General features: G+C 42.2%; 1 protein-coding gene across 1 annotated transcript in view; it reads left to right on the forward strand.

Annotated features, from left to right (window-relative positions):
• erich3 (glutamate-rich 3) overlaps nt 1-18669 on the forward strand; it is a 28887-nt gene that overhangs the window by 7886 nt on the left and 2332 nt on the right. The window contains exons 2-16 of the mRNA XM_025053455.1: nt 589-793; nt 12169-12262; nt 13058-13183; nt 13302-13373; nt 13962-14090; nt 14197-14355; nt 14461-14670; nt 15077-15257; nt 15358-15544; nt 15654-15850; nt 15924-16064; nt 16162-16271; nt 16321-16579; nt 17570-17677; nt 17760-18669. Of these exons, the coding sequence (XP_024909223.1) occupies nt 589-793; nt 12169-12262; nt 13058-13183; nt 13302-13373; nt 13962-14090; nt 14197-14355; nt 14461-14670; nt 15077-15257; nt 15358-15544; nt 15654-15850; nt 15924-16064; nt 16162-16271; nt 16321-16579; nt 17570-17677; nt 17760-18669 (3088 nt within the window). The remainder of the gene's footprint in view (nt 1-588; nt 794-12168; nt 12263-13057; nt 13184-13301; nt 13374-13961; nt 14091-14196; nt 14356-14460; nt 14671-15076; nt 15258-15357; nt 15545-15653; nt 15851-15923; nt 16065-16161; nt 16272-16320; nt 16580-17569; nt 17678-17759) is intronic.

Raw genomic sequence — 18669 nt, forward strand, 5'->3', positions numbered from 1 at the left:
AAAGGGTTTTCTTTTATCTGCAGTACATTTGAAAATTCTTATAATTTAATGTTGGTGGTTAAAATGGTGTTTTGCTCCATTTCCTTCAGATTTTTCTTGGTTAAACTTTAGAATTTATTCATAAAATTAACAGCATTCTGGAGGAGTTTTACCTCCAAATTTTGGTCAGAATAATCCCAAAATTGTGTAAAGATAAAAAAAAAATCAAATTTAAAAAATTTGAAAAATTATGACTAATCATAGAAATCTAAATGTAGTCACTCAAAGGGATTTAATCACATTTAAATTAAATCAGAAAATTCTGATGCTTAAATTAACAGTAAAAAATTGTTTTATGTATTTATTTAACTAGGAAAATTTAACTGTAGTTTAATGTTATTATCTTTCTATCTTTATCTTTAATAAAACCGCAATAATAAAATAATTAAAAATAATTTATAAACAGAATAAATATCGAAATATCAGTAAGAAATCACTTTATCTGAATGGAAATTTGGACCGATGTGTATGTCGATAACTGATCCCAGATGTTATTGTTGTTGTTGTTGTTGTTGTCGCGGACTGACCTTTCTCCACGGCTCTGTTCAGGTTGTCCAGCATGCAGTCGTAGTGGACCCTGCAGAGAACCTTCTCCTCCACCAGGGCGAACTCCTCCCCGGTGGACAGCTGCCTCTTGCAGGAGAAGCAGGCGAAGCAGGCCAGGTGGTACACGTTCCCCTTGGCCCGGCGGACCCAGTCCGTGGAGTGGATGTTCCTGCCGCAGCACGCGCACCAGGTGCCGTACCTCCTGCAGGTCAGTGCGACAAGTACACGTCAGACACGCACGAGCACGAGGGCGAGCACGAGCACGAGGAGCCGTTAATCCTGAAACCCTCATCACCTTTGACCTTGACTTTGACCGAGTCCAGAGACACGCGTCTGAATCAGAAAATGAACCCCGAGCCCCGAGGCTTGGTTTCACATTCGGAACATTTCATCTCCCAATTAAACCAGCGACGACTGTTTGGGTTTTTTTTTTGTTTGTTACCAAAACAGTAACAGGGAACGTCACGTGTTTTGTTTTTTTTATTGCTCTGTTGCCTCGACATCTCTTCATATTTTCTATCAACAATTTAAACTGTTAAAAACGAAAAAAAAAACATAAATCAAAAATTTGGAATTAACAGCGCAGTGATTTCTTTAAATGGATTTTTTTTTTTACGCAACACTCACTCGCTTTAATTTCGGTCCTTAAAACGTTGTTGTGACACGTGAAAAAGAAAATACATATTTAAAATAGAACTTTCAATTCAAATAAAGCACATTTTCTAGGAAGAAAATCATAAAAAAAATTCGGATACAAATATACAAATACTTGATGTGAGGTTTAGCTTTAGATAAACATGCATGTACCTTAAAATACATTATTATTATTATTCTGTGGCCTCGAATGAAGACGGCATTACTATACTTTTTTTTAATTTTTTTACTTCTTTTTTTTTTGCAAACCTTTGGTTTCTGCAGCTTTCACCGTGATAAAGTCAGAGCTCGTACCTGAAATAATCCACTTTGCAGAAAACCTCCTTGTCTTTGACGTAGCAGCTGGTGTGGCTGCCAAGTGAGGTCTGGCACACGCTGCACGACAGACAGCGCACATGCCAGCACAGGTCGTTTACCTAAAGCCAAGAAAGAGTAAATAATAAGTGATAATAAAAAGAAAAGAAAAGTCAATCACAGTAAAGACGTGGAAACACACGAGAGTGAAACCACAGCAATGCAAAGCGCAAAAAAACAAAAACAAAAACCAACTCCATCTAAGTGGATTCATCGAAAGGACATAAATAATAATAAGAGGATAATGATGCGTTTACCTTCAGCAAATATTTATCCACGATTTCCTCGTTGCATTGTGCGCACACGGTCCTTCCCAGCAGAGGCGCAGATGACATGGCCTGCAGCGATGACGCGTCTTCATCCAAAACTTCCACCGGCGCGCCCTGCGGCCGGCACAGCTGCGGTTAGAACAGAACGCACGGCAACGCAACTCACGGCAACCACATGACTGACTGAGGAACGAGGCTGATGAGATCACCTATGATATATGTGTGTGTGTGTGTGTGTGTGTGAATTAAACCCGCGGTCACCTGTCACTGCCTGCCGTGGATGAAGTAACTGCAGAATTACTCATTTACCTGGAAACTGTGGATAAATCCGCGTGGATGACGTTTTTTTTTTTTTTAGAAATTCTTAAAACGGGACAGAACACGTCAAAAAAAAAATCTAGAATTTTGAGAATCGAACTTTTGGAAATGTTACGTTCAGTTAAAAGTTCGTTTTGTGCCTGGTTTTTTAAATCGCCCGTCTTTTTTATGTGAAGTTATTTTGTTTGTTTGTTTGTTTTCCAACTTCATCATCACAAACTCTGCTCCAAAAAAAAAAAAACAAAAAGTCCAAATATCTGTGCCCTGAGCTCAGTTCCCCCCAAATGTCCCTCCGGTCCCTCCTACCATCAGCTCGGTCCTGTCCTCGCAGCATCTACCCAGCAGCTCCTCGTCTGCCCTGCAGTCTTCACACATGTCCGCAGTCAGGACGGAGGCCGGCTCACACTGCCGCACAGCGCTGCCGCAGCTGCGTTAAATAAACGCGCCGTGCGCCCGAGCGGCGGCGGCGGCAGCGGCGGCGATTAACCCGAGTGACATTTAGAAGACAAGTGTGGTCATTACTTGGAAAAACAGACAACACTCGAACTAATACTCGCGGCACTTCAGCCCCGTGTGCATTATGTTCTTCAGATCCGCACACACGTGTGCGCGCGCGCCTATGTGCGTGTGCGGCGCAGAGGACTGCGACGCGCCAATTACGCCGCGTCAATCACAAAGCAGCGCCGGGTCTGCAGGAAAAGGGGCCTGATTTATTTAATAACAGCAATTAAAAGGCTAAGTTCAGCACAAACGTCTGCCGCGGGTAACCAAAAGGTGAAGAGGTCTCATTAACTACTTGAGTTTTAATTGCAGAAATTCAGGAGAGGCGATAATTTCCCCTCCCCGACGTTTCTTTAACTTGTGAAAATACAGAGGCGTCAAGCGTGTGAAAGCGTGACCCCTAATGACAGCCTCTGACCCCTGTCTAATCTGTGCGGTGTGGTCAGGCTGCCAGGAGTTACCTCCGTCACTCACCTCCTCCCCGCAGGACAGCGGCGTCTCATCGTCCCGGTCACCGACGACACAACACTTCACCTTCACTTCTCCCTTCCAGCGCATGTCTGACTCCGGGAGGTGTTGGTTAAAGTCCCAGTCTGCTGCTGCGGGGTCCTTCTGGGTGACTGTCGGCTGCATGTGTTAGTGTTTGAGGGCGGATCATAATTCATGCTCTGCTGCTGCTGCTGCTGCTGCTGCTGCTGTTTCTGCTGCTGCTCTGTGGCCGCGCCTACTCCACCTGGAAACGTGTTGAGCTGCAGGGTTTTCCAGATTCACTTTTGTTGTTGTTTTGTTTTGGGTTTTTTTAAATTAAAAACGCCCAGACTTCAACCAAACACCTCTAAATCCGGGTACTTTAGTGAAACAAGACCGACGTCATTACTTTGAATACCTTAATGAAATCACATTCCTACAGTGTCTAATACCTTCATCATTGCTCATGGCAGGGATGACGTCACAGTTTTTGGTAAAAAAACAAAACAAAACAAATCAACCCTGCCATTTCATCAAGTCCTCAAACTCAGTCCAACAGCAACACAGTTTATATAGAATTATGTAATTATATAAATTTGTTTAATTATAGAATCAGATTAGTGCAGAGTGGATAGACTGGTATTCTCTTTACCCTGGAGTGAAAACACAGTTATACAATCACCAGGATATCTAAATGAGAACAAAATGTTTGCATTATTTGTATAAAGAAACTTTTGTTTTTCCCAGTGAAATCAGTAGTTGAAATGACAATATATTTTTTTTTAAATACTGGTCAACACTCTGTAATTCCATGGTCATCCACACAGAGAGGATGGACGTGTTCATGTCCCACATTTACACAGTTAAACCAATGCTTCAGTATTAGTGTAGGTCTGTGGCTGCTGGACTCAAACCTGCCTCCTGTCAGTAGGAGATGAACTCTTTACCTCTTCAGCTGAGCTGATGGCGCTCGCAGTGCTACAATTACACGACTCCAATTAAGCCGCCCTTTGATCTGCGTGCTGCGGGACCGTTCAACAGTGGTGTCACAATCAACGAGACAATGAAAACACACACACGTTACATGCAAACTCCAAACAGGGAAGCCTCGGAGTTTTCTCAAACTCAGGTGTGAAAATGGTTTTTGCTGCACGTTACATTCCTTCCATTTCGACCGTCAGTTTATTGGCAGTAATATTCAGGCGTGTATGGTAGGATGATGGCGTATGGTAGGATGATGGCGCCGGCCTGTTAATCCAAAGAGTAATGACTGAAGGAATCCTGGACGTCCGCTCCAGTTCATATGGAAGGTTTCGTATGAAAGTTCCAGCTCCTCCACCTTCCATTGTCTGCACTTTAATCCCGGGCTCAGCTTTTGGTAATTGGATATAAGATCAGATGCACTTAAATGTCATTTTAGAGACTGACGGAGACTGACTGACTATAGTCGCTCTCTCTTTGTCTCTCTCTGTCTCTCTCTCTCTATATATATATTTACCGTATTTTCTGGACTATAAGTCGCTCTGGAGTATAAGTCGGGACTTGCAGGTGTAGCAGATACTGGTGCACAAGCCTCGAGTGCCCTCTAGTGGCTGTCACTCACTGTGAAAATAGCGGACATGTGGAATTATATATATATATTCAGTATATGAAAGAAATACTTTAATTTAGGTTATGTTTGCGTATACGGTAGTTTACTATACTCTATACTTTTAAGACTGGTTTTCTTAATGGCGTCAGGCTTCAGTCGGGGGTTGGGGGGGATGCAAACGGTTACTTCTCAGCTTCACAGGCTAAAGATAACGAACAATAAATTATTCCGGAATAATACTCCAGTTACTCAAAATCCACTAGGAACCACGACAGAAGAAGGAAATTTTCTGAATCAAAGTTCAGAATTGAATCCATCGTCTGGATCTACTGGCTTTAAAATAGTCGAAGGGCAAACATTTTGCTAGAAAAAAGAAGAAAAAAAAACACTGTCAAATATTGTTGTTTACTTCTCCGCCGAACGACCACAGACTAATTACATCAATCCACAGAAATATCAGAGTAACTGTGATTGCGGCGTTGTGGTGGGGGAGGGAAATGACACGTCCCCAGCAGTAATAGAGCTGCGCCATCACGGCGGAGGCCAGCGCCACCTGTGTGTTGTATCTGGTCTGGTCCAAGGCCACGCTGATGGTGACTAAATTACAGTTAGTTCTCTGTGGTTTCTTCTCTCATCCGCCGCCAACCAATCACGGCTCAGCACTGATAACTGCTGTTGTTTCAATCTGCAGGTGGCTGTTAATGTAGGCGCCGCAGCTCCCTTGACCTTTTGGCCTTTGGAACAGCCCTAGGTCACGTGCACCGTGAAGATACTTCACATTCTGTGGTGTTGATTTGATGTGCGATATTAAAGGTCAAAACATTGTTAATCGCAACACAGTAATGACAGTCGCAGTGTCGTAAATCTCCTGCTGCCACTGCAAAAAACATGCACATAAGAAACACGCAAAACGTTTTACTGAACATGTCTGAATCTATATTTTACATCATAATGTGCCCTCATTTGTATTGTTATTTTATTGACTTACATTACTCTATGTATGAATATCACAATATGGAAAACTGAAGTGTACTGCACTTCAAAGTACCTCCTATAAAAAGACACTCAGTCACTCGGTGTTGACACCTGACGCCTGCAGCCGGTTCAGTACGTGGAGTTCTCAGACACGTCATCCAACATAAATTATTATTATGTCACTCCTCCCTAATAGTTTAATGACATGTGGAACAAAGAGCTTTTCCTCTAAATGCAAATTAGTTGACCTGTTACTCCTTTGTTTTCAGAGGCAGCGCCTCAGCAACACTGACAATAGCAACAAGTTACTTTGACAAATCCCTTTATGTCCTTCTTCTTTTTTTTTCTTATTAGTCAAACAAATCAGTTTTGCAGAGTTGCACATGCAGCAGTGGAGAAATGGAGAAGTGCCAGAATATATATATATATATATATTTTAAAAATATATAAATATATTTATAAATATATATACAGCATGAAGAAATTTACAAAATATATAACGACTTAATTATTATTTATTATTTAAAAAAGATTTCTAAAAAAAATTGTTAAATTCACTCGTATGTAAATAACGCTCGTTGCAGTTCACTGCTGGTTGCAGTCAGATGTAGTAAGACTTCAAATGCAGTACTACGTTGGTGCAGTATGTGTGTATTTAAAGACATGAAAACAGTTTAGTTTGTTCCAGATTGTTGTTATTTTTAATCCTGTATCCTAGCATGTTTCCACAATTTAAAAGTCACAAACCTTCGCGACCCAAGTCAATAGATTATTCGTAAACTCCTAAGAAACCCAAGTCAATAGATTATTCGTAAACTCATGCGAGACGACTCAAAAAAAAAAACTCTTGCGACCCACCTGAGGGTTTGCGACCCAGTCTTTGAGAAACCATGCGTTACACCAGCAGTATTCCCACCTACAGTACCTGCTGCCTGCACGGCCACCCTGATCGTGTTATGAGGGCTGCGTTAAAGGCCCGAGGAGACGATGACAAGACGTCCATAAACAGGGTTTATCTCAGTGAAGACACACGCTCGCCTCACCTTTCTTTTTCGATTTTTTTATTATTCTTACTGACTCATTCTACGGTCCCACCCGTTCTCCACCCAACACCAACCTTTCACCTTTCCCAGCTGCCACGCACGCTCTGCTGAACGGACTATTTTTCATCCTGAGCTGTTCCGATGGGACAACAGTGGGACCTGCACCGGCATGAGTCTGCGTCCCTATCACTCACATCGCAGACAGATAAAGGAGTTAGCGTGCGTCCATCGAGATGTGTCCTGTTCCACCTGGTGGAGCTGAATGGCGTACATCAGATAACACGACTTCAGCACAGCACGCTGCAGAGTAGACGTTGGATGCCGGGGTGGAGGGGGGGTGTTCAAAGGCCAAAAAAAAACCCAAAAAACTGCCTGACTTGGTTCCTACCGAGGTCAGAGGTTTGATGCCAGGACGGCAGAGTTTAACCAAAGAGTCGTAGACGTTGTTGAGGATTTTATCAGGCTGTGGACGCAGCACCTGTGGACGGTGATACCAGCTCTGATGTTGGGATAGATGTGTATCAGAGTCAGTTGCGTGTTTTCAGTTTCAGCTCTGCACGGATGGGTTCAGAAATGTTTTTTTCTGGGATGTGAACCAGACAAAAACAAAGTCTCATCTGACAGAACGCTGACTGTTTCACATCTGAGTCAAGGAGCTGAGCAGGAAATATACTGATACCAATACTGATACTAATACTAATACTAATATTTATTCTTATACTAATACTAGTACTAATAATACTAAGATTAATTATTTTACTTAGAATACTGCTACTACTAATAATAATGTCTCAGTAGCCTGGTGGTGATTCACCTGTACTGCGTTTCTTGTGGTGAAGTTTTTGGCAAAACAACAAAATTTCATGGGTTAAAAACCAAACTCTCACACAATTCCATTGTAAATCAGTCAGTAGGTTACTCAAAAAAAAAAAAAAAAAAATTAACAGAAAAACCCCTGAAATTCTCAGTGAATGATTGTTTCTCCACAGTCCAGTGAAACAGAAAGAAACAGTGATTAAAGCTGTGAATTAACCACTAACTGAACTACTTTGTTGCCAATTTGCCCCAGAACTATTATTATTATTATTGTCATTTAGGAGCAGAGCATAAAAAGGAATATTACACATTGTCTTAGATTTTTATACCACACAGGACTCACAGAACTCAAGAAGAAAAATACTTCAACTCTTCCATCATAAATACTTGACTTCAAATAGTTGGTTACGGCAGATACAAGGAAGGTGGCGCTCTTCTGAAGAGGTGACGAGCGTTTGACCTCTTCTGGGGGGGCAGGGAGGGTCTCCTAATTTGCTGCTTCCACACAGACCTTAGCAGATACTGATTTTTGTTCTGTGAATCGGTCCGACCCTGGCGTGGTTTACAATCGCCATAACCAGTTTGGCCTGACCTTTTCTCCTTGCGGTGAATGGGTACTCGTTGAGTCTGAGGGGCAGAAGGCGGGGTGCTGGTGGGAAGGTGGGCTGGAGCGGGGGAGGTTTGCGTTGGTTGGGGCCTGGTGGGGGACTGGGTTTGAAATCACAGCAGTGAAAATGGCAGTGCGGTGAAAGAGGGGCCTGATTGCGTTGGGACGGCGTGTGAGAGGGAGCAGCATGTTCAGCCCAATCAGAGCCACATAAGGAAAAAAGTGCTCTTATCAGCCAGTAATGGCCCACTTGACAATCACACAGGCACAAATCTGTGCTATTTAACGCTGATTGCAATAACTCCCGCTCCCCTCTTCCCCCCTTCCCCCTTCCCTCCCCCGTCTCAGAACCCCATGGCTCCGCGAGATCTTGCTGCCACCTCCCAGCTCATACAGCCAGACCCTTTCCTGAATGGAATTCATAATCACACCCTCATCTATTTCTCTGTTAATTGTTATCGCGACTCGTACTCTGTGCATTATGCATTTAGTGGCGGTGAAATGTCTGCTTGATTTGACGTGTTTATTGTGAAGCAACAATGGCCGACCTGTGGAAGTTCCTCTGAGATAACAGACACTGAATCCTCAGTGTTTTTTACAAAGGTCACTGACTGACATTAATGTCCAGTTTTTACCTTTAGCTGCAGTAAAAGGTGGTGGTTGAATGAATCACCACAGTGACTGGGATGATAAAAAATAATTCATTTTTGTGGGAATGAAAATGTCCTGGTTTTAGTTCACTAACAGATAAATAATAAAAAAACGAAAAGACAAAGAATCAATGATAAATAATCAATATCACGCTGCAGCCTGTAGAGAAGGATCAGACCATATTTTTCAAAGTTTGTGAAAAAATGAAACAATAAAATGGTCTTCAATTGGCCTTCAAACCTTTACATAAAAAAACCCTTTAAAAAAATGTATTTATCCTAAAAAATCCCAAGAGAAAATTTTCTCCATCACTCAGGAATGTATTGTTCCATTTTTGGATTTGTTTGAATTATTATGTGTTAAAAAAAACTATGTTTGAATTATTATGTGTTAAAAAAAAACTAAAACCATACAAACCATTATATAAAACCAATATACTTTTAATAATACATATATTTGGACAAATCAATAAAAAACTGTTACATTTGCTGTTATCAATAAACAACAGAGTTATTTATTTATTCTAATATTGTTATTAATGAAAACAATGCCATAAACCTTCATTATTTGTTGTATTTTTTTACACACACTTTGACTATGTTGTAGTCAGTGTGTGTGTGTGTGTGTAATGGTAGGAGTGGGGCAGGTGTGTGTGTATGGAAAATACTGCAGTTTTTCTTTATAGAGTCTGAAGCTCTGATCTGATCATGGATTCTGTCTACTACGCCACACAGTGGTCAAAGCTGTGCAGGTGGTAAACCACACTGTGGCGCTGTTTGTCATAAGCCATGACTATGATTTTGCAGAATCTGTTAATTCTTGAAAGCCATGACTATGATTTTGCAGAATCTCAGACTTTGTACAAGTGTTAATTCTTGAACAAACAGGCGATGGTCGTCATAAATACTGTTTGTGTTTAAGAAGATGGTTTGATATTTTAATTTTATATTTTGTTTTTTATTTTGTTTTTTCACTAATGCTTCATCTTTAAATCAAAAATAGGATTTTTATTGTAATAAATAATGTGCTTCCAGTTGCTGTGAATTCAAACAAAAATACGTCAGGTTAAAATATACAGGGTTATAACAGTTCTTTCACACAGCCACTAGAGGGCAATAAAAGACCTGTGAGGGAGGGCTCGTTCTCCTCAGCCGTTCACGGTCGACTTTTTTTTACCCATGATCAATAATGTTCTGATTGTGTGTTGAACGGCTCGTGTGGTTGATCACTGATACAATCGATAGTCAGAGCAGTGATTGGACGTAACTGATTAATTTGTAGCTCGTTGACACACGGAGGTAAACACGTGGATGTGTGGCGCAGAAAACACGATGACGTAGAGCGTGAGTCATTGTCGTAACTCTGACGAGGACGCCGTTGTGTCAGACGGAGGATTGGAATGAGCAGAGGTTTAATTAAAAAATATATTATTATTATAATTATAATAATTAATGATAATGTTGTTGTTTTGTTCAACAAACGGTGAATAATTTTTATTTGTCAGTTTTGTCTAACGGACCGTTTTTATTTGCTCACTTTAATTATGTATGAAATATCCACCAATACTTTTCTTTTTTTCTTTTATTTGCTCACTTTAATTATGTATGTAATATCCACCAATACTTTAATTTTTCTTTTAATTTAAATGAAAAGGAAATGATTTTTTTTTTTTTTTGCAGAATAAGAAAAACAAAGAACTATGATTTTTTTCAGATGTTGATACTGGACACAAACCTTTGTTTTTAGACTTTGTTTCTGTTGTTTCTGTGGACATTTGTTATGAACTGCCATTGACTTTAGAAACATACTGGTCTCTGTGTTAGTTTGTGTATGTGTGTGTGTGTGTGTTTGTGTGTGTGTGTAAGGGAAAACCAGCTCCGTTGGCAGCGTGGTCACGTGACCTTCCATGGCAACGCAGAGTGTCATCAGTTCTGCTGTGGGAGCAGAGCAGCAGCTTCAGCTCAAACTGCTCCAAATGTCCTGTCCTCTCTCCACCTCTCTTCTTCTTCCTCCTCTTCCTCCTCCTCTTCCTCCTCCTCTTCTTCCTCCTCTTCTTCCTCTTCAGCTGTAACAGACTTCACATTTGCGCACACACACCCTCGGAGTGAACACACACTTCAGCCTCTTCTCACCTGCAGCTCAGTGAAGATCCAGGAGCCATGAGTCACTTGAACCCTGGGTGAGTTGACATTATTATATTTGAAGAGGGAGGTGGGGGTAAAAAAAGTGGGAGGGGGGGTAATTAAAGTTAAGTATGTGATATTAGGATTGAATAGTATTTATTACCCCTAATGTAATAATCCTAAACTACAGTACTGTATATGTAAATATTTGACTTCAGGTTTTCTTATACAAACATTTATGGAAATATTTTCTGAAAGAATAAAATGTTGGGTTTTTGTTGTAAAGTTTTTTACCGTCAGCTGACGTCACTGACCTAAAGGCCTGGAATAGTTTAATATTTCATTGAACAGAGTACTTTTATTATTTTTGATAGTGCAGTATTCAGTACTATAGACTACTGGACTGTAGTAAGTTATTATATGTATGGATTTTTTTTTTTTTTTTGCCAAAGCCCAAAAAACTTCTGACACAACTTTACATTCATTTTTGTGAAGAAATATACATTCAAATCGTCTGTATAAATGCTGGTACTCCTCAGGTTCTGCTAAAAGTTGCAGCTCTGAGCAGCAGTTCAAATGAGATGCGACCTATGGGCAACTTTATTTTTGCCAAAGCCCAGACTCCGAGCTGAGCGACTGACCGACCGACCGACTGACCGACCGACCGACCGACGCAAAACAACAGCTGACATTGATATATTTGCACTGAATCTGAAGCGTCAGGTGATCAGAGAAAGTCACGGACATGAGAATCCCTTTCAGCTTCCACATTTGTGCACTGGACACACACACACACACACACACGTGAGGTGAAGTTTCAGACAGAGTGGGTTCAGTGTGTCAGCACCTCAGTGTAATCAGACACTGGAAACAGACCCTATAGATCCTCGTGTCTCGTGGACAAATGTCGGACGAAAACAAATCTGTGTCGGAAAAAAAAAAAAAAAGAAAAGAAAAGAAAATAGCAGCTTCCTTGGCTGTAGACGACTGATGTCTCATTCATGAGGGCGGCGAGAAAATGCCAACAAACAAACAAACACACAAACACACACACACACACACGGAGCTGGAGCCAAGGGAGCCATTTGATTAAGATTCTAGTTTTGGTTTCGGCTGTAATCAAGTAGCTCCATCTAGAAACTCTAGTGGTGGATAAGGACCGTCGTCTGAGAGCGTTGGCTGTTGCTGAGACCTGTTTGTCCTTGTCCTGCAGACTGCTGTCAGCCTACAACAGTCTGACTGACAAACACCTGGCCGGATACTTCAGCAACACCCGGATCAGGAGACACCTGCAGAGAGCCGGCCTGGTGAGGCCGCACCACCACCACCACCATGACGATGATGATGATGATGAGGATGATGATGATGATGTTGGGGGTGATGATGATGAGGATGAGGATGAGGATTTAATTAGAGCTCTTTGACTTCATGCAGTTAAAACATTTCCATCTGATTATAATAATAATAATAATAATAAACAGTGAGTACAAGGCGTTAACTGATGTCCACTACCCAGGTGTAAAAGTTTTGCTGAATTATCATTGGCTGATTGATTAATTTCAAGTCATTTTATTTGTCAATTTAATTTAATTTAATTTAATTTAATTTAATTTAATTTAATTTAATTTAATTTAATTTAATTTAATTTAATTTAATTTAATTTAATTTAATTTAATTTAATTTAATTTAATTTAACGTAATTTAATTAAGGAAGAAACAAATTTAATTTAATTTAATTTAATTAAGGAAGAAAGAAATATGAAACTAAATGTTTTAACTCACACTTTTGTAAACATAAACAACATTTTGACATTTTGACTTTTATGCTGTCCTCAAAGCTAAATAGTTGTAGCATCATGTGTCACATACAGTAGGTTTTCGGATTAGTCCCTCAGATTAGTGTGGTCACCTCTATGTGACCTGGTACCGAACGATCCGTGGTCCAGTACTGGCCCCTGACCCAGTGGTTGGGGACGACTGCTGTACAAAACGATAAATGTAAAAAAAAACATCAAGAACTGAGGGGAAACATTAAAATAATTCCTCGTGACCTTAGTCTGAAAACACCGACTGACCTCTGCTGACCCTGCCTTTGTCTCCAGATCACTCGCAGCGGGCGTATCGTCCCAAACAAAGAGTACAGACACAAGCTGATCCAGAAGGCTCAGCAGAGACACGTCCACGAATGTCTCGCCCAGGCCATTTTCCACAAGGTGCTGGAGATGGAGGTGAGAGCCAAAAACAAAAGCACCACGGCCCGGAGACAAATACAGCCGCTCCGGGTTAATGAGGGCTTCTTCCTGCATAATAAATGACGTCAGTTTGTCCCGTCCCTTTGCCACGCAGCGTCTTCATCAAATCGAGATCAAAAGGAAACTGGAGGAGTTTGCAAGAAGGGAGAGAGTGCACAAGATCAAGGTACAGCATTTACATGTAAATGTCACCGCGTCGTCACCTGGGCCGGTGACCATTCATCCATTATGAATGAAAAGAATCAAACATACAAGACAGGGCTGTCAAAGTCAGAGCCGAAATTAAAAACTGAGACCAAGTCTCGAAAAACAAACTTAACATTTATTGAATTTAAATTGTCTGTAGTCTCGAAAAACAAACTTAAGATTTATTAAAAAATTGTCTGTAATTGTTCATGTTTTCCTTTCTCTCCAGATCTGTAATTTAGATTTTTCTGCGTAAACATTGAATCTGGAATGACCAAAGCTTAATATTATAAACACATGAGACTTTAAATGTGAAAACAAACAAACATCAGTGGTATTTTGTTCTTTTTTAATGTAAATGTGTTTTTCACAGACAAAAAAACTAAAAGTATGTGCTATAACATAGTGCGTACACCACTAATACTACAAATCCTGCCTCAACCCTAGTACACGTTTGATATGATCTCACGGGCCAAATATAATTATAAGGCGGTCCAGATTTGGCCCCCGGGCCTGAGTTTGATCTATGTCTAGTCGTCTGAAGTTCTAAAATGGTCTTGTTTGGAAGCTGGAGCGCTCCAGACGGTATGAAGAGGACATCATCCGCATCCTGTCCCCACGTCCCCCCACAGGAGCCAGGGGCTTCAGGAAACAGCACTCAGGGCCAGAGGGGGCGCTCTCTGAATCCTCCGAGTCTGTGAGTGTCACCTCCTCTCTCTGACACGACGGCCGATTCCAACACACCTCAAGATCACATTTGTTTACACCATGTGTGTGTGTGTGTGTGTGTGTGTGTGCTGTAGCCGGGATCGTCTCGTCCAAACACAGCTCCGGGGAAGATGCAGAGACCCGTGCGTCTCAAACCGATCCACAGCAACGGCACCACAGCTTCGCTCAGACGCAGCTCTCCGTTCCGACCGCTCGACTCCTGCAATGAGAATGAGCAGACGTTCAACGGCACGGTGAGGCGGTGACATTAAAGATTCACACGGAATGTTCTCTCATTCCTAAATTAACAGCAGCATCACTGTCCCCGTCTGTCCCCGTCTGTCCCCGTCTCCTCCCAGATGGACAAGGAGACCCGTAAACTTCTGACAACAAAGGAGAACTCCGACGGCGTCTCTCCCTACTGCCTCCCCGTCATCAACAATTTTGTCACCCCCGTGCCCCCAGTCACAAAGAGGAAAGAGAGGGGGGTAAAGGTCACGGCCAGCGGGACCACCCGACGCCGCAGGCTGCGTCCCACCACGGCCACCAGTGGAGCTGACGTCATGGAGGTTCTGAACCAGTTACACTGTCAGTTCAAATGTCTCAAAGAACACATCGTGGTTGACATTCCAATTTTTAACTTTTAAGTTTTTTTGGTTTTTTTTTTCAAAGTCAGAAAAGTTCAGAAGTAAGAAATGTAGAAACGTAAATATGAATTAATGCAAACCAAAAATACAGAAACAGCCAAACCTAAAATCATAAAATACAAACAACAGATATTTAAAAAGTTAGCACAGAAATATTGACTGGAAAATAATTTTCAACTTAGCCTAAAATTTTTGTTACACACATATAATGTTGTACATTGGGAGGAAGCCAAAAAAAAAAAAATTAGACTTTTCTAGTTTGTTTCTGACAAATGAATGGTTTTTAGGGGTTAAAATATTCCTGAAAAAAAACCCTTCTTCTTCCCAGGATCCCCCTCTGATGAGGAGCTCTGTGCATCAGAGCAGAGTGACGGTGAACATGGTGTATTATGGGAAAAGTGTTCATCTCACCCACGACCTGCTGGACCTGAGGGACGAGGTGAAGGTGTTCCAGCAGCACTGTGGAGGAGAAAACCTGTGTGTGTACAAGGGCAAACTCCACGAAGGAGGTGGGTTTGACGGGACCAGGGTCTGATGAACGACTGCAGATGATGACGATGATGAAGATGATGAAGATGATTCAATCCTCGTCTCGTCTTTCTCTCCCAGAGTCTTTCCAGTTCATTTCCAGACGACACAGAGGCTTCCCCTTCAGCCTCACCTTCTTCCTGAACGGCCTGCAGGTGGAGCGACTCAGCTCCTGCTGCGAGTTCAAGCACAGGAAGGGCTCCAGACTGGGCGGCAGGCACGGCCACTTTGGCTTCGTCGGTGTGGAGGCGGCCTCCCCCTGCTACAAGTGAGTCGTCCTGGAAAACTTGAAACGTGAAATTCACCAATGTTCTTCCTGCTTCATACACCACCATAAATGTAGGATTTCTCTGGATAAATCGTGACTCGTTTTCCAGGTGCATCATAGCAATGGGACTCGACAAAAAACCCACACCTCCTCCGAGGAGAGTTAAGGAAGCAGAGAGTGACCAATCTGTGGTCAGTCCGAAAGAAACTCCCGTGAAGGACGCCGAGAGGACGGACACGTCTTCACATACAGACTGTGAAAGTCAAGGACAGGAGACGGTGATCCAGAAAAGTGGAGCCAGAGCAGGTACGAAGCACTGAGCATCAACAAGGTATTTATAGTATTTTGTAAGTGTTTAGATTTTGTTTGTTTTTTTCAGATTATGAAGAAGACTTTGAAGCAGACGACGAAGGCCCCGCAGAGGAGGAACACCAAAATAAATGTACGTCTCAGTCCGGTAAAACGGACCAAGAAGCCGAAGAGAAGGAAATGTCTGAGTCGGAAGATGAGGAGAAGAACGGTGAGTGGATGGAATTCTGTCTGTCTTCACAGTATTTCCCATGATCCTCTCTGTGAAACTCTGGCTCTGACTTCAAACCGCTCTGTGTTCTGAACAGAAAACAAGTCGTACTCGAGCTCCAGCTGCTCAGACAGTGAGCGGGAGGTCAGCGATGAAGAAGGTACAAACCATTCCAGAGAAGAAGAGAAAGCTGAGCCACCGTTGGAGGAGGAGCAGAATGAAGAGGTTGAAGATGAAAGCTGAGCCACCGTTGGAGGAGGAGGAGCAGAATGGAGAGGTTGAAGACGAAGACAAACCAAACCCAGAAGAAGAAGAAGAAGCGGCAGCAGCTGAGGGAGAGTCTGCTGCTGCAGCTTCACAGGACGCTCCAGGAGGGGGCGCACAGGTCAACATCGGTGACACTAGCGTCCCCACGGCACAGGAGCACCAACGCGACGAGGAGGACACCGTGGGAGACGATGAAGCCGAGGGAGTGGGAGATGGGAGTAAAGAGGAGGGAGGTGAGGAGGAGAAGGGTGAGTAGAGCGAGGAAGAGGAGCTCAGCTCCACAGGTGAACGGATCAGGTCGTCCAACACGCAGGTTTTTCCACTGTTTTCACAAGAAAGTCGGTGTTACAACAACGTACTGTTGTAGTACTGTTGTAGTACTGTTGTAGTACTGTTGTAGTACCAGAGTATTATCATAGTATTATCACTGGATTCACATTTAGTGCAATGACTTTCTTGCACGTCAGTGGAAAAATTGAAGTTTTTTTTCTGTGTGTAAAATGTTTTTCTGCCTGATTCACATCATATGTTTTTATGACGTCGTCTTATAATCAGGGCTGAGTAAAAGTATCTGTTAATTACTCCAAAAATAGTTACATCGAGTAGTTTTTTTAAGTTGTTTTACCTCTTCATCTACGAGGCTTTTGATTAACCAAAATTTTAAAAAGTGCCAAATTAACCTAATCTTATAACAAAGACACATTAAAATGAGTTTAATTTTAATGTAAAAACATTTTCCAGTGTAAAACTTTACGAGTAGTCTTAGTTAAGTTTTTTTTTTTTCAATCTTCGTTTTTTAATCATCCAGGTTTTTTCTTTATTCCTGTGTTGCTGTGTTTTTTCATTTTGTTACCATCTGTGGACTGCTATTATCATTTTGCATGTTTTGTTTTTTGTTTTTTTTAGATATGTATTTTCGCTTCAAGAAAAATAAAGTTTTTCTTTGTTGTGCTTGGCTGCATGGTTCTTTATTTGTACAGTGTGTACCTTCAGCTTCAGTTGTGTTTTATTTGAGCTGCTGTCAGTGATAAAAAAAAAAAAGTTTAAATAACTACAGAGTTAAATGTGACAGCATCCAGAGGACGACATCACTGACAGCTGCTTCAACCAGGCCTCGGCCACAGTGTGTGTGTGTGTGTGTGTGTGTGTGTGTGTGTGTGAAGAGAGGCTCGTCCTGTTTCTAACACCATCTCTGTTCGTATCGTTGCCTGTTCCATGTCTCTTCTTCAAACCTCAAGCTGAATCTGTGCAGGAAAACGTTGTCGAAACTGCGGAAACTGAGTCCGTGTCCAAACCCGTGGACTGTGAAAGGGAGACGTCGTACGACCGGAGTGAACACAGCGATGGTAAGAGGGTTTTTTTGTTACTTTAACTTGAAATCAGCTGACGATTTTACAAAAGGTTGATTACTTTTTATTTGTTTTCCAGATGCAGTAAAAGAAAAGTCGGTGACATTTGAAGAAGAAACTAAATGTGAGGCCAGTGATGAAGGCGACGGAGCTGCAGTGGGTCGAGACCAGGAGCCAGAACCACAGGGCGAGACCAAAGAAGACCAGGACGAGGACAGTGACTGTGTTAAAGCTGAGACAGTCCTGGAAGAGGAGAGGAATGAGAACCCTGCACCAGAGGAACAAGAAGCTGCAGAGATGACAGAACACAGCCAAACTTCCGAACCTCAGGAGGCCTCAGCGGCGTGCAGTGATGAGAACCCTGCACCAGACGATGAAGAAAATAAGAGGAACTCCTCAGATGCAGATGCAGTTGAAGTCGACGCGCAGCCACAGGAGACGGGACAAGAGGCAGAAACAGGTGAGCTGAAGGAATCACCGACGTCAGAACTGGATAAAAGGGCGGTTGAAAAAGCAGCGTTGGATGACGCGGAGGCAGAGGAGATGACAGCAGAGTCCTCAGAGGGTCGAGAGGCTCTCAGCTGTGAAGAGGAGTCTGTACCTCACCCGGATAGACGCGCAGCATCACAGACAGAAGTCACAGCAGGGGATTCGAGCAGCTCACTGGACGGGAGTGGAGACACAATGGTAGAAAATGCAACAGATGTCAAAGAGAACGGTGTGAAAGCAGGAGGCAGCGAGGTCGATGTTAAAGAGGAAGAAGAAGAGCAGACGTCAAAATCTGATCCAGAAAATGGTCACGTGGAAAAAGAAACCTCGGAAAATGAAGATAAAGAGGAGGAAAAGGAAACTGACCCGGAGGAATCCACCAAAAATGAAAATGAAAGCTGTGAGAGCAAGATGACAGAGAAGGAAAACGAAAATATACCAAACTCTGAAGAGGATCAGAAAACGGATCTGAATCATGAAACTCAGATTAGTGACCAAAC

Source organism: Cynoglossus semilaevis, chromosome 2 (assembly GCF_000523025.1).
Source record: "Cynoglossus semilaevis isolate Cse_v1.0 chromosome 2, Cse_v1.0, whole genome shotgun sequence".
NCBI lineage: Eukaryota > Metazoa > Chordata > Actinopteri > Pleuronectiformes > Cynoglossidae > Cynoglossus > Cynoglossus semilaevis.